The 14,004-nt window shown below is 36.4% G+C and overlaps 1 protein-coding gene across 1 annotated transcript in view; it reads right to left on the bottom strand.

The window, feature by feature from the left end:
- TUSC3 (tumor suppressor candidate 3) overlaps positions 1 to 14,004 on the bottom strand; it is an 85,191-nt gene that overhangs the window by 13,796 nt on the left and 57,391 nt on the right. The window contains exon 7 of the mRNA XM_010161015.1: positions 10,526 to 10,589. Coding sequence (XP_010159317.1) covers positions 10,526 to 10,589 — 64 coding nt within the window. The remainder of the gene's footprint in view (positions 1 to 10,525; positions 10,590 to 14,004) is intronic.

Here is a 14,004-nt window from a genome sequence, read left to right on the forward strand (position 1 = left end):
GCTTTTATTATTTTTGTGTGGTTTGGGGTTTTATTTTGGTTTGGTTTTTTGTCTTGGGGATGGTGATTAGAATATGAGAAATACTTTGCTGGTCCCTTATGAAGGGAGCATATTTCACTGAGAAGGATACTTGTCTTAACTTTTTCATACTAATATTTAAACCTCTAAAATACCTGCTATAATTTCAGAAATATTTACCACATTGCAGGCTCTTTTTCTGAATAATTTTCATGTGGATTTAACTTTCAACTTACATTTGAAAACCCCAAGCATAACATGCATTCTAGTCATCCTATTTAGGAAATATCTTCAATTACACGCAGTTCTTGAAAGCAACTTAAAAGCCACTTTTCCCAGCTCTAAAGTCTGATTTTTTTTATCATAGTTTGAAGAAACTAAGACAGAAAGAATGTATGGTTTTGCCATGAAACAGATCTCATGGTTTCTTTCAAGACATTGCTTCTTCAGTTTAGGAAACAATGAGAAATGATTCTAATATTCCACTCATGCTATTCAATACGTAATCAATTCTCAATTAGACCATAACCATCCCAATAGATGATTTTAACAGGCCTTGAGGGCTGATACCAATCACTGTATGTCTCATTTCAGTGAAGAAGGATGACTCCTAACTTAGAAAAAGAGGAGCATAGTCTGAATATTATTTATTTGAATATGAATTTAATTTAAATATTAATTGTACAAAAATCAAGATGTTCTTCAGTATTTTTTAAATGGCCTGAATTCTAGTTGTACTGGTATTTATAATAACCCTGAATGTTCTTTCAGCTTAAAACCTTCTGGCGTCAGCTGCACCAAATAGCTTTTCTAGAATTTTAGGAATTATTACGTGAGTCTTGGCACTGGAGTTCCCCTCAGCCCCTTGAGATATGCAACTCACAACAGTGAGGGACTGATGGCTGATGTAGCTGGAAGTCTGCATTTCAACCATTTAAATGCCAACCAAACTATACCACTTTCCTGTTAAAATGGTGAAAAAGCATCAAAAAGAGGAGAGAATGAAATTGATAGTAATATAGAATATCCTCTAGTGAAAAAGTTTCTTTCTTATTCATTCAATTAGTTTCAGCTTCAATTTCATTCAATTAGTGTCAGCTTCAATTTATGAGACTTTCTAACCCACAGATAATTTAATGGAAACGTCCTTCTTGTGATGGTCTTAAAAACTTGAGAATGGAAAAGCCACACAGAAGCTTCAGAAGAAGAGAAAGAATCTGGAATCCATTTAAATTCAACTGCAACAAAGTAGCATAGAGATACTATGTTTGTGCTAAATCACTAATCAAACATTCAGGGGTTTTCAGCCTGATTTACACCCTAATTATTCATATTGGTGTCATCTTTCAGGATCACCTAAAACTAACTCTGGGCAGATGATTTTTACTTTTATTATTTATGACCTTTTTGGTTTTGTAAATCACATCTGATGGAATTTCAGGGTTAATACAGTCCATCTTGCAAATTTTCAGTATGCTTTCCCCCTGTAGAAAATATTTTTTTTCTAATACTATTTACATTTTACAATTCATCTCTAAAAATTTTCTTGCCTAGAGACATACAAATCACAGAAGTAAAGACATCTCCTGAACAGGTAGATGTATAGTAGTACTTTAGTTTCCTTATGTTAGGGATACCACAGATAAAAATAACATAATTAATTTTTTCTTAATGGCTTCCTTTCTTAACTTTTAAACACAGAAACATTGCCTAAACCAAACTCTATCTGAGCCATTTTTAAGTATTTATGTTACTATATCATTTTTTCTCAGTATTCTAACACTTCATTCCAAACATCTACCTTATTTTCAAGCATTTCATTTCAAACACTAGACTTAGTATGTTGTCTCACCTGTTATCTCACTTGATCTTTCATAATGCACATACACCATCTCTCTTCAATTTCTCTAAGCACCCATAAATCTTTTAAGAATATCATTCAAGGTTAACAGACAGTATTGGTGGATAATACAAGGAAAGGATAGAAGTGCAGTATGCTTTGCTACTTTGGATGTTAATTTTGGTAACTGAGAAATATGCTTAAATATTCTATAATTTTGTGCTTTTAATTTCTATCTTTTTCCACTCTGGTGGTCTTCCCTTTATCTTAACCTTAAGATCAAGCATACAAAACCCTTACCTCACTGTTTTGGTTGTCATCATCATTCACTTCTACATAATATCTAGGGAACACAATTTGATTACATTATGCACAACTGATAGAGTCTTACTACCAAGAACTGAATGTGTATTGTTCTACTGACTTTGAGTCAAAATTTCAGATTCTTATTCTCAGTGACTTTGCATAAGCCCTGCTGACACGCAGAAAGACATCTCCCTTTAAATTCATTCTGTTGTTAAGTTTCCTAACACCAAACACGCACTTAATACACTTCATTTAAATTCACTCTGTAGGCCAGGAAATGTCTTTCATAATAGGTGTAATTTTAATGCTACAGAAAAGATTTGTCTTTTCCTTTGTAACCAATCAAATTCCTCCTCAATCAGCATCTCATATCCGCCTACACAGCTGTCACATTAAACTCTGCCTTGGGAATTCAAATTAACAAACTGAAAAGACATTTCCATTTTTACTTAGGTGCATGTGTTTTATCTGCATCAAAGTTAACTAGGTTTAATAGTAATAATGAGAAAAATTATTAGGTCAACAGTAACTGCTAATTCCTATAATAATGTTTCAGATTTATCTCCTGTACAACAAATAATTTGTTTAATAACGGAAACCTTTTTGGTAATGAAAATATTTACTGTAACTTTTAAACTCAGTCTGTATAAAGATTCATTGTTACTGCAAAAGGAAAAAAAATTACACGACATTCAAATCAGTTTTATTTCTCCAGGGAATGGCATAAAAAGCTGATGAAAAGGGACATTCATTAGAAGTACTGATCTGAGTCTACCAAAGAGAAAAAAAGAAGAATAGAAGAATCTTTCACCGCTAACACAGCCTATTCAACCTTACTATTCCTTTTCTTTTTCGCTATACCTTTAAACCCAGAGCCACATTTACAGCTCAACACTGCATACCGCAATGGCTGTTCATTTTACTATAGTTAACATACTCTACCTGTATTCAAATATAGTTAATTACAACAGAAATACTGATTGTGTAGTTTACTTCTCATTGTTCCTCTTAGAAAATGACAGCTCATAAATCCAGTTATAACTCTTCTGCCTCTATGTCTTCTTAATAATTCCATTCTCCCTAACTCTAGCAACAGTACTTCAAAATCCTTCTGTTCAGTTCCTCTTCCTTGTCTCTCCAAGAATCTTGAACTATGCTACACTTTGGGTTTTTTTAATAAATACCAGATGTTTTCCCCAGTCTCTTATTAGTTAAGACCCCATTTGTGTCAGTAAAGTGTTACAAGAATAGATACCAGCAGATTAGAACATCTTCTGCATGAGGAAAGAATAGAATTTTTCAACTTAGAAAGGAGAAAAGAAATAGAAATTTATAAGGTGAACTGTACAAATCCCCATATAGAAGGGAGAAAAAAGTTAAGAAAGAAACAATGGACAATTTCCCCATAATTATTCAAGTCACACAATACAGTTATTTTGCCAATTATAGGATAAAAAACATCCTAAAGGAGTAACTTCTGCTTAGTCAACACTGGAAATTCACTGCTATAGAATGTTGTGCCATAATTAATTCAAAAATTAATTAAAAATAATTAAGAATGTATTCATCAGTGGCAACAAGCTATAATATTCTTTAATCTAGATCTGGCTCAAAAATCCTTAAATCATTGATTATGGTTGGATTTTTTGTTTTGCACAATCCATCTCTAACTATCTTCTTAATAGTATTTGCTGCACTTATACACATGGATGTAAACTGATAGGATTACTTGAGAAGATGCTAAACTTTACTGTTAAATCATAATGTGTTTAGACCTATGTACTTTTTGTGTGGTAGAATTACGTATCTATCCAAAAAAATAGATTGTCTTACCAGGACTATTCATGTGAACAAAGTTACAGCATAATGTGTAAATTATGCTGTCTTAGGGTCCTCAGAGATATTCAAACCCTTCAGAAGCAACAACCTTGCATTACAGCATGTATGTCTAACATGTTGAGAGCTTCAGATAAGTTACCATTTTCATATCCATTTATCAAAAGAATACTTCTGTTTAAATAAAACCTATCCCACACTTTTACTTTAAATATTTTTGTTTGTGTAGTCTGTCATATTTAGCCTACATAAGTTATACATCAATTTCTGTGATGATTTTTTGTTAAGTTCTCTATGTCATAGGAAAATCCCAATATTGATGTAATTTTACATTACCCCCCAAATTATTATGTGTGCAAACTACACCCAGTTGCTTGAAGCAGTGATCATCAGGTTGATGTGGGGATAAATACTGTTATGCATTAAATAAAACTTCCTTCTCAGTTGCAAATGATGACAAGGTTCTGTTGCTCCTGGGAAGGAAATCAAAGTTGGCCAATTTCAAAGAAAACTGAAAAGCAGACATTTAAAAGACCAGCATATGTTTATGGATTATTAAATGCAACCTCAAATTAAATTTATACCTGTTATTCAGTATTACCTTTTCTTTGAAAATAAATATTAAAGTATTCTTTCTGTGCCAGAAAAATAATAAAAAAAATTACCTACCAACCATGGCTAGGAATGAGCTGTGAAGTAGCATGAATAAAAGCAAACCTTGCCTACTGTTTTCCTCCTAAGCAATTAAAAAGCTAAAACATACAGGATCTCATTACTCTACCCCATAAAATGTTCTGCTCATTTTCGAATGAAAACACCACTGAAGACTCCAACTAGTTGTGCACGGCTGGCAAAAAATCCAAAGGGAAGTCAAAACCTTATGACCGAGAAGATGGTTATATACAACAGCATGTCATGAATTGTAGCTTGGGAGGGTCAGACTGGATGTTAGGAACAACTTCACCTCTGTAACTGCCCAGAGGGGTTACGTAATTCCCACCCCTGGAGTTTTTAAACTCTTGCACTAGACAAAGACATAGAACACCAGATCCAGTGTTAGTGATAATCCTGCTTTAAGAGGAAGATTGGAGTGTGATCTTCAGAGGTCTCTTTCAACCTACATTTATATGATTTCCATCATTATTTCTTGAAGTTAACTCTCCAAAAGAAGAGAAAGGGGAACCAAATAACAACAAAACAGAGTAGCAGTCATGTCAGCATAACATAAACCCCTCAGCGTTTCAGAGCAGTCACAGAAGTGTATAATACAACAATCACCATCATATCCAACCATGTTCTTTCACTCTTCTCTGCTAGGTGCTCACCACAAGGACTTCTACCAGCTCAGGTACAGTTTTATCTATCAGCTCTATGTATTTGCTCAGTACCCAAATAACAGCCTGTTCCTGGGTGCCATCTGCGTGACTGAGCAGGCAACAGTGTGTGTGAAGCAAAGCTTATCAATTCTGGACCAGCTTGGGCACAGGCAACCAGGTACTTTGTACTGCATTCCTACCAATGGGAAATTTGCATGGGATGCCCAGCCAATTCTGTGGATTTGGATATATTACAGTTTAGATAGGTAAGTTCTCTGTCTTGGCAGGGTGCAGTTAAACTTTCTGGACTAAAATGCACCTGAATCAAATACAAAGGCAGTGATGCTATGCTGTGTTGGAGTTTGACTGGAGTTTGACTGGAGCTGACTCTGCCAGCTCCGTGTCTCCTCATGCTCTGAACCACGCAACCATCTCACCTCACACAAGGCAGTCTAGAACTACCACAAGCAAGCAAGGCTGAAAGATCTATAAATCCTCATTTCATAAAGTATAAAGAATGTCACAATTATAGGGGCTATTTCTTACATAAATTACTGTTTCCCAGTGCACTGGGTTTGCAAGGCCAGGTTTTGGTAGCTGGGGGGCTACAAGGGGGGCTTCTGTGAGAAGCTTCTAGAAGCTTCCCCTGTGTCCAACAGAGTCGATGTCAGCCAGCTCCAAGATGGACCTGCTGCTGGCCATGGCCAAGACCATCACTAAAAATGGTAGCGCCTCTGGGACAGTGTATTTAAGGGGGAAAAAAACTGCACAACACCAGCAGCAGTCAGAAGAGAGAGGAGTGAGAATATATACCAGAAACAGCTCTGCAGACTCCAAGGCGACAGAGCAGAGATTCCCTGGCAGCCCGTGGTGCAGCCCGTGGTGAGGCCGGCTGTGCCCTGCAGCCATGGAGGGTCATGGGGGAGCAGAGACCCACCTGCAGCCTGGGGAGGACCCCACGCCAGAGCAGGTCACAGCCCGAAGGAGGCTGTGACCCCACACAGGAGGCTGTGAGCAGGCTCCTGGCAGGAGCTATGGATTCCACGGGAGACGGAGCCAGGCTGGAGCAGGCTGTTCCTGAAGGACTGTCTCCTGTGGGAGGGACCCCATGCTGGAGCACGGGTAGACTGTGAGGATCCTCCCCTGAGGAGGAAGGAGCAGCAGAGACAACGTGGGATAAACTGACCACCATGTGTGATTTCCTGCCCCCATGTGTCACTCAGGGGGAGGAAGTAGAGAATTCGGGAGTGAAATTAAGCCCAGGAAGAAGGGAAGAGTGGGCAGAAGGTGTTTTAAGATTTAATTTTTAATTCTCATTATCCTACCCTGATTTGATTGTAATATATTAAATTAATTTTCCCCAATCAAGCCTCTTTTGCCTGTGCCAGTAACTGGTGAGTGATCTCCCTGTCCTTATCCCAACCCATGATCCTTTCATTGTATTTTCTCTCCCCTGACCAGTTGAGGACTAAGAGTGATAGAGCGGCTTTGGTGGGCACCTGACATACAGCCAGGGTCAACACACCACACTCAGTTTTTAAAATTTTACTCAAATGTTAACTCACTATTCTGCAGTCTGGAATTCTACAAGGTCTGTGTCAAAATATGGTGATATTTTCTTGAATTTCTAAAGGAAATTTCACCCACAGTATAAGATACTGTGGACTCAGTAAGATGGCTATCATATCCACCCCTAAGAACCCTTAGAATGAATCAGAACCCAGTTTGTAACTCTGGAAATGAAGGAATGCCTCCTTGTTCTGAGAAGTCTGCCTAGTCTGAGTTTGTAATGTCTACAGAAAGTGTTTAATCCAATCAATTTCCGCTAGTCTGATCTGCTGCAAAATATAATATCAGTATTTCGGCTGTCAGAAAACATATAATAGAAATAAAATTAAGTACAAAAAAAAATGTTTATATGGAAATAAGTTAGCGGACTGGGTAGAATCACTATCTAAACACAAGTATAGAAATGAAATGGAAATTAATATTTTCTCATCACAGGTATTAAATTCACTTTATAGAGAAACATAACATTGCATTTCAACATGTAGCAAGAAATGACAACCTTGCCCTTGTTCTTACTACTACAAAGTGAAAAGAAGAAAACAAATGAAGCATGTACATTACCAGCATAGTAATGTCTTATTTTAAAATTCAATGAATCTTTTAAACTATAAAGGATAAAGTGAATGTACTAGTGGTTTATCATTCTGGCATACTTTTTTCCTAATTACCATTAATTAATTTCTAATTAATTCTAATTGTTCTAATTTTTATCAAGTTTTCCTGAATAAACAAATAATGGAGAAACAGTGAAGTAGCCAATAATTACTACCAACATTGAAAGGATCAAGAAATATTAATTCTTTCATGCATAACTCTTAAAATCTGCCAAGGTTTCATGTCACTTGTGAAATCTGTGTGTGACCAAAAGCTCAGCTCAACAGTAGTGAGCCATGAAATGAAACCTTAGAGAATTCTTTTTGCAAGTGGCAATGAACAACCACACTGAAAGGATTCTTCCAGACAGCTGCTTTAATGTAGTTAGCCAACTTCCCAGTTTAAAGTCAGTCTCTGCCAACAAAAAGATCTCACTTTCATGTCTCAGTCAAACGCACAAAACATGTCATGAACAAAACTTGTGATTATTTTTAATCTTAGATGGGGTTTGGGTTTATTTTTCCCATCCTCAAGCAGCCAACAGGATTTGTTTCAGATAATAGATTTGTTTAAATTGAGGCAGTTCAGGAAAAGCAAAAAATATTAAAAATTAAATTGTGGCTATAAAAAATACAGGATAAAGGTGATACTAATAAGATGCATACTATCTATTACACCATAATATTTTCATAATATTTCATAATATTTCATAATGAAACATAATAGCTGTTTCCATGTACTGTAAAAAAAAAAAAAAAAAGTAAGAAATCAACAGTCACTGAGTTTTGACTTGGCAGTTTTCAGGAAAATCTATTTAACTCTCTTTTCCAAAGAGAAGAAGATCAAATTAAGAAATAATGAAAAAAATGTGTTTCCAAAACATTAACAAATACAATGTGATTTTTGACACAACATTAAGAAGGGTATGATATAAAACCTGGAGAACTGACAGAATCACAGAATTGTTTAGATTGAAAGGGACCTCTTGAGATCATCTAATCCAACTCCTCTGCTCAAGTAACCTGCTAGAGGAGATTGTCCAGAACCACATCCAGTCAGGTTTTGAACATCTTCACAGATGGAGACTCTACAACCCCTCTGGGCAACCTGTTCCAGAATTTGACCACCCTCACAGTAAGAAGTGTCTTCTTGTCTTCAGACTCAATTTCCTGTTTTTAAATTTGGACCCACTGCTTCTTGTCCTGTCAGAGAGCAGTACTAAGAAAGTCTGTCTCCTTCTTCCTCATTTCTTCCCATCTGGTATCATAGAGTCATAGAATCACAGAATGGTTTGGGTTGGAAGGGACCTTAAAGACCATCCAGTTCCAACCCCCCTGCCATGGGCAGGGACACCTTCCACTAGACCAGGTTGCTCAAAGCCTCATCCAGCCTGGCCTTGGACACTTCCAGGGATGGGGCATCCACAGCTTCTCTGGGCAACCTGTCCCAGTGCCTCCTCACCCTCTCTGGGAAGAACTTCTTCCTGATATCCAATCTAAATCTCCCCACTTTCAATTTAAACCATTACCCCTTGTCCTGTCACTACAGGCCCTTGTAAAAGGTGTTGCCCCCAAGCTCCCTTGTAGCCCCTTCAGGCACTGGAAGGGGCTCTAAGGTCCTCCCTAGAGCTTTCTCTTCTCCAGGCTGAACAAGCTGAATTCTCTCAGCCTGTCCCCATAGCAGAGGGGCTCCAGCCCACTGTTCATCTTCGGGGCCTCCTCTGGACTCGCTCCAACCAGTCGATATCCTTCTTGAGGGCTCCAGAGCTGGACGCATGTATCTATACATATTGATAAGATCCCCCTGAGAGCCTTCTCTTCTCCAGGTTAAACAGCCCCAACTCTTTCAGCCTCTCCTCACAGGAGAGATGCTCCAGCCTCTTAATCATCTTGTGGCCCTTTGCTGTACCTGCTCAAGAAGGTCTGCATGTTTCCTGTATTGAAGGACCCAGAATGGGATACAGTATGCCAGTTCAATTGCAAATATTGCATTTACTCTGCAAAATATGATCATAACTTTGAAATTGTTTTCAATGGCTATTTATGGAGCAAATAAGGTTTCACAGAGAGCAAAATTGATGCCAGGCAAATTAATGTAAAGAAGCAAAAAGATTTAATGATGGTGTTCTTGTTGGACAGTAAATGTCGAAGATGAAGGCAGACAAGGAAGCTAGTAGAAAGGCAGAATCTGAGCGAACATAACTCCAGGGAGAGAACAAGAGAGCAGCTATGATCATCAAACTCTGAGATCTGGCTATTACTTCAAATTGGGAAATGTTCTTTTCTTTCTCTTGTTTTCCTTAGAGGAAGTTGTTTTCCTTAGAGGAAGTTATTTGTGATGGAATGACTGCATTTTAATAGTAGTTAATGGTGACCAGACTTTTCACGTAATGAACAAAGCTGATTAGAAACAGGGTTTAAAGCAAACAAATAGTATATGAGTTTTTCTTTCAGATTATTAAGACATACTCACAGAAAAAAAATTAACTTGCTCTGACTCAGTAAGAATGAAAGAGTAAAAGTAGGTGTCATAGTCCTTCTGTGATGAGACAATCTCATAACAAATGGGATTGGGTTATTTGCTTCAAGAAGTAGTAGTAAATTGTTTAGATTAGGTGAGGGAAAAAACCCAACAGAAACTCAAAGAATACTGCAGAACAAATAATGTTCATCCATAATTAGTAAATTTTAGTATGCTTTCCTTGTCAGTTAAAAGAAATAAAACATCGCTTTTTTGACTTTTATAATAAAAAGAGTGAAAAAGAGAAGAAGATTAGTTTCTGCTACTGAAAAGGTAACATTGAATGAGAGAAATAAAGGTTTAGTAACCAGGCATAAGAGTTAACAAAGGAGATAACAAGGTACATATTAGTGAAAAGCAATGCCAGCTTTACTAAATAGCAACAACATTAAATAAATATTTAAAGTAAGGCAAAATACAATACCTGCTCAAAAGTTTGATATTATTCCTTGTCAGAGAAATTATATTTAACAGCACACTGTGCCTCAGCTTGCTTTTTTCTATTCATCATCAGTTTAAAGGATACTCAGCAGAAGAATAATATGTGATTCTGCAACAAACTGAGCCTGACTGCTTCCATGTATGTAACTCTGTAAAATAAAAATGAAAAGCAATCCTCTTTAAAACAAAGAAATCCATTGAAAATATTGCAGTTGGATATGAGAATTAAAATAAAACCTGTTTCGCAGAAAAATACAAAGAGCAACAGGTACAAGTTAACAGCACAGTTTGCATATGTATGTTTAGCAAAAAGGAGTGTTAAAAATAGTGTATTTAGGCAAAGCACATATATACAGTGAATGTAATGCTTCATACATGAGTGCATTATGCTGGACTCTCTCACACTGCTGCTAGTGTGGAATAAAGGACATGTAATTCTTTGCTCAGGAGATACAATTTTTTGAGAAGGGAGGTGATGAAATCAAGGACATGCCTCAACATGGTTTTTACCAAAGTGAAAACTGAACCTTCAGATTGAATGAAGTTTCTTTATACAAAGTCTATTCCATCTTTCCCCAAGAAGATACAATTATGTCCACAAAAAGTCCTAATTCATAAGATGTCTTGTTTATATGGAATTGTAGTAAATGCAATCACAGATGTTAGCACTAAATACAAACCTAACATAGTGGGTTTTTTACCCAAATAATTATTGTTAATTGGCTCATTTTCTACATTTATTATTATGAACACATAACATTATTCAGAAGCTGTTACTGTTCATTGTTAACTAGCTATGATAACAAAGAAGGAAGCAAAAATTTGAAGGACTGCAAACATGCACAAAATGAGGGAGATTCTCTCCCTTCCTCTACTACTTCAAGCATCAAGTTTAGCTTGTCATACTATGTGATGAGGCTTTGAGCAACCTGGTCTAGTGGGAGGTGTCCCTGCCCATGGCAGGGGGGTTGGAACCAGATGGTCTTCAAGGTCCCTTCCAACCCAAACCATTCTGTGATTCTATGAAATGGTAAACAGCTATTTCTTTTTACAGTCACAGCATCAAGTTATAGTCTAAAGCTTACAATGATTACAATATATACCGTATTTGTTAACACAATGTGAACTGAAACAAAAACAGGCCTTTCATCAGAAAATTGTAACAGGGTCTAGTAGCATTATTTAGTCATTAAATACCTATATGCATTTATACACAATGCCTACTACTCTTTCTCCTTCTCATGCTAAATTATATTAAAAATGCACATTGGGACTAAAGAAATACACTCTGTGTTGAAGAGACAACATTATCATCAATGATTAATAAAACTGGTTGTCACATGACTCCTAAGACTATAAATTCCTTCTGTGAAGGAATTGTTGTAAAACATTTAGATGTGAGATATCATTTTTATTGATATGCTTTATACTTTGTTACCGTAAATTATTCTTCTCTTTATGGCAGCAATTTAATTCAGCATAACACCACTGAAGGAACAGAACCCAAAGTATGTACATAGACACATACACATCCAGAGACTATATAGAGAAATCATTCTTTTCCTCAAAGGAGTTTACTGACAGTAAATTGCTTAGCTTTTATCCTAACGGGAAAGAAGAGTCTTGCCTCAAAAAGAAGTTAGTTTTTATGCTACTGCTTCTGATGACCTAAATCTGTCCCACACTGGGGAGGAATCGCATTTTAGGTACTAGTCATCATCACCCAGCATAGAAACTCTGTTTAAAAACATCACTGAAGTTTGTGTGACTTCTGGTTTCACTTGGGAATATCAAACAACTACAAAGAATTTTGTTAACGAAACAGGACAGTTTCATAACTATCTAGCTGTCAAACCCATACATTATGTTTTTTAAAATGCCATCAAATATGCTCTCCACTCTCAAAATTTCAAACATGATTTTTCATTAGTTATTCATACTTGAAAAACTGACTAAAAAATTCAGTCTGAGAATGATTACAGTTTGCAACAGGTATATGCAGTTTACAATGCTGTGCATGTGGACTACTTATAATGCAAAGTTGAAACACCACAAAGAATAGGCTAAAAGCTATAAAACATAACTAGATTGTTGATTTTTTTTAATCATGTTCTGATCTAACAAACTTAAGTCTTGACTACCAGAGAAGGCAAGTTTTTATATGCTACTGCAGCGGTATGGTGATTGGATCTAATCTAATAGCAAGGTTGGTATCATAATGATATAACAAGGATACGGCTATTGGAGAGACATTCTCAACCAGAAAACTTAGCCTGTCCATTAAATTCCCAAAGTAATTAGTTCTATTGCATGATGTAAAAATGTGCATTTGTCTCAGGATTTTTTCATCTGAAGCTTTTCCAGGAGCTTTTTGAGAAGCTTTCAAAGTATGAAATGCATCACCAGGTCAGTCTCTCAAAAGATCAAGTCCTTAAAAAGATAAAATAATGAAAACAAAGATATACCTATGATCACTAATAAGCAGGTGACAGATAAGAGTCCTAGCTACCACCCGATACTCACTATAAAGAAAACAGCATGGACTAGACACAGTTTATTTGCAAAAGCTGAAATATCAGCCAACCAAAACCAAACCAACCGAAACTTGAAACAAAAGAACTGAATCAGAGACTGCAATTAAAAACTGGCTGATTAATATAAATTTCTGGCTAAACATCTCATAGGGATTAAGGTTGTAACTGTGTTTCTTTAAATGTGAGTTGAAAAAGGCATAGTTTTACTTGCAAGGAAGTGGAAGTTCTTTGATTTAGTCCAGGAAACATTATGTGTTTATTAAAAAGCTAGTAAGAGACAATTGTTAACTAATGTCTGTCCCCAGAGAGGGGACAGAAATGGATAAAAGCAAAGTGAGTAGCCACCTTAAATGAAACAAGCAAGCTTCATCTATATTGGAGAGGGCAAGAAATTTCAGGTTAACTTGAGGGAGTGTGCTAGTTGAAAGCCAGGTAGTTAAAACGTTAAATAAGGCAGATGTTTACTGTCCAGTATTGTCCTTAAAATAAAATAAAAAAAAAACAACAAAAAAACCCACCCTGTTAACTTCTTTGCTTTATTAAAAACGTCATTAGGTAGATTATCTTTAAAGTTACTCAGTAATAAATCTAACTCTGTGTAATCAATAGGCTTCTCTGATTGCTACCCCGAGGCATTGTTCTCCAAATACTCAAAAGACCATCATGGTCTATCTCCTTCATAGCTGTGGACCAGTCAGAGCAATGGTAGTGAAGAAGTGAAGAAAGTGAGAGGCTGTCCCAGTGATGAAGGATAACCAAAGTAATTTGCATTAAACAATATAATGTGGATCACCTGAGTTTGCAACTGTACTTCACCCCATTTCTAATGAAATGGATCATAACTACTTCATAAAGAAGTTACAGGGTGTGTTTTTTCTTCAATGAGTTTTCAAGACCTATGTTCTAAACAGCAGACAATAACCAGAGTAGAATTTTGCAGAAGACTGAAGACGCGCACTTTACACAGAAATGATGGCAAACAGCATTTTTGAAGACAGAACACAGAAATGTGTGGCATTTGCCCTTCTGT

This window comes from Eurypyga helias, unplaced genomic scaffold (genome assembly GCF_000690775.1).
Source record: "Eurypyga helias isolate BGI_N326 unplaced genomic scaffold, ASM69077v1 scaffold71, whole genome shotgun sequence".
Lineage (NCBI taxonomy): Eukaryota > Metazoa > Chordata > Aves > Eurypygiformes > Eurypygidae > Eurypyga > Eurypyga helias.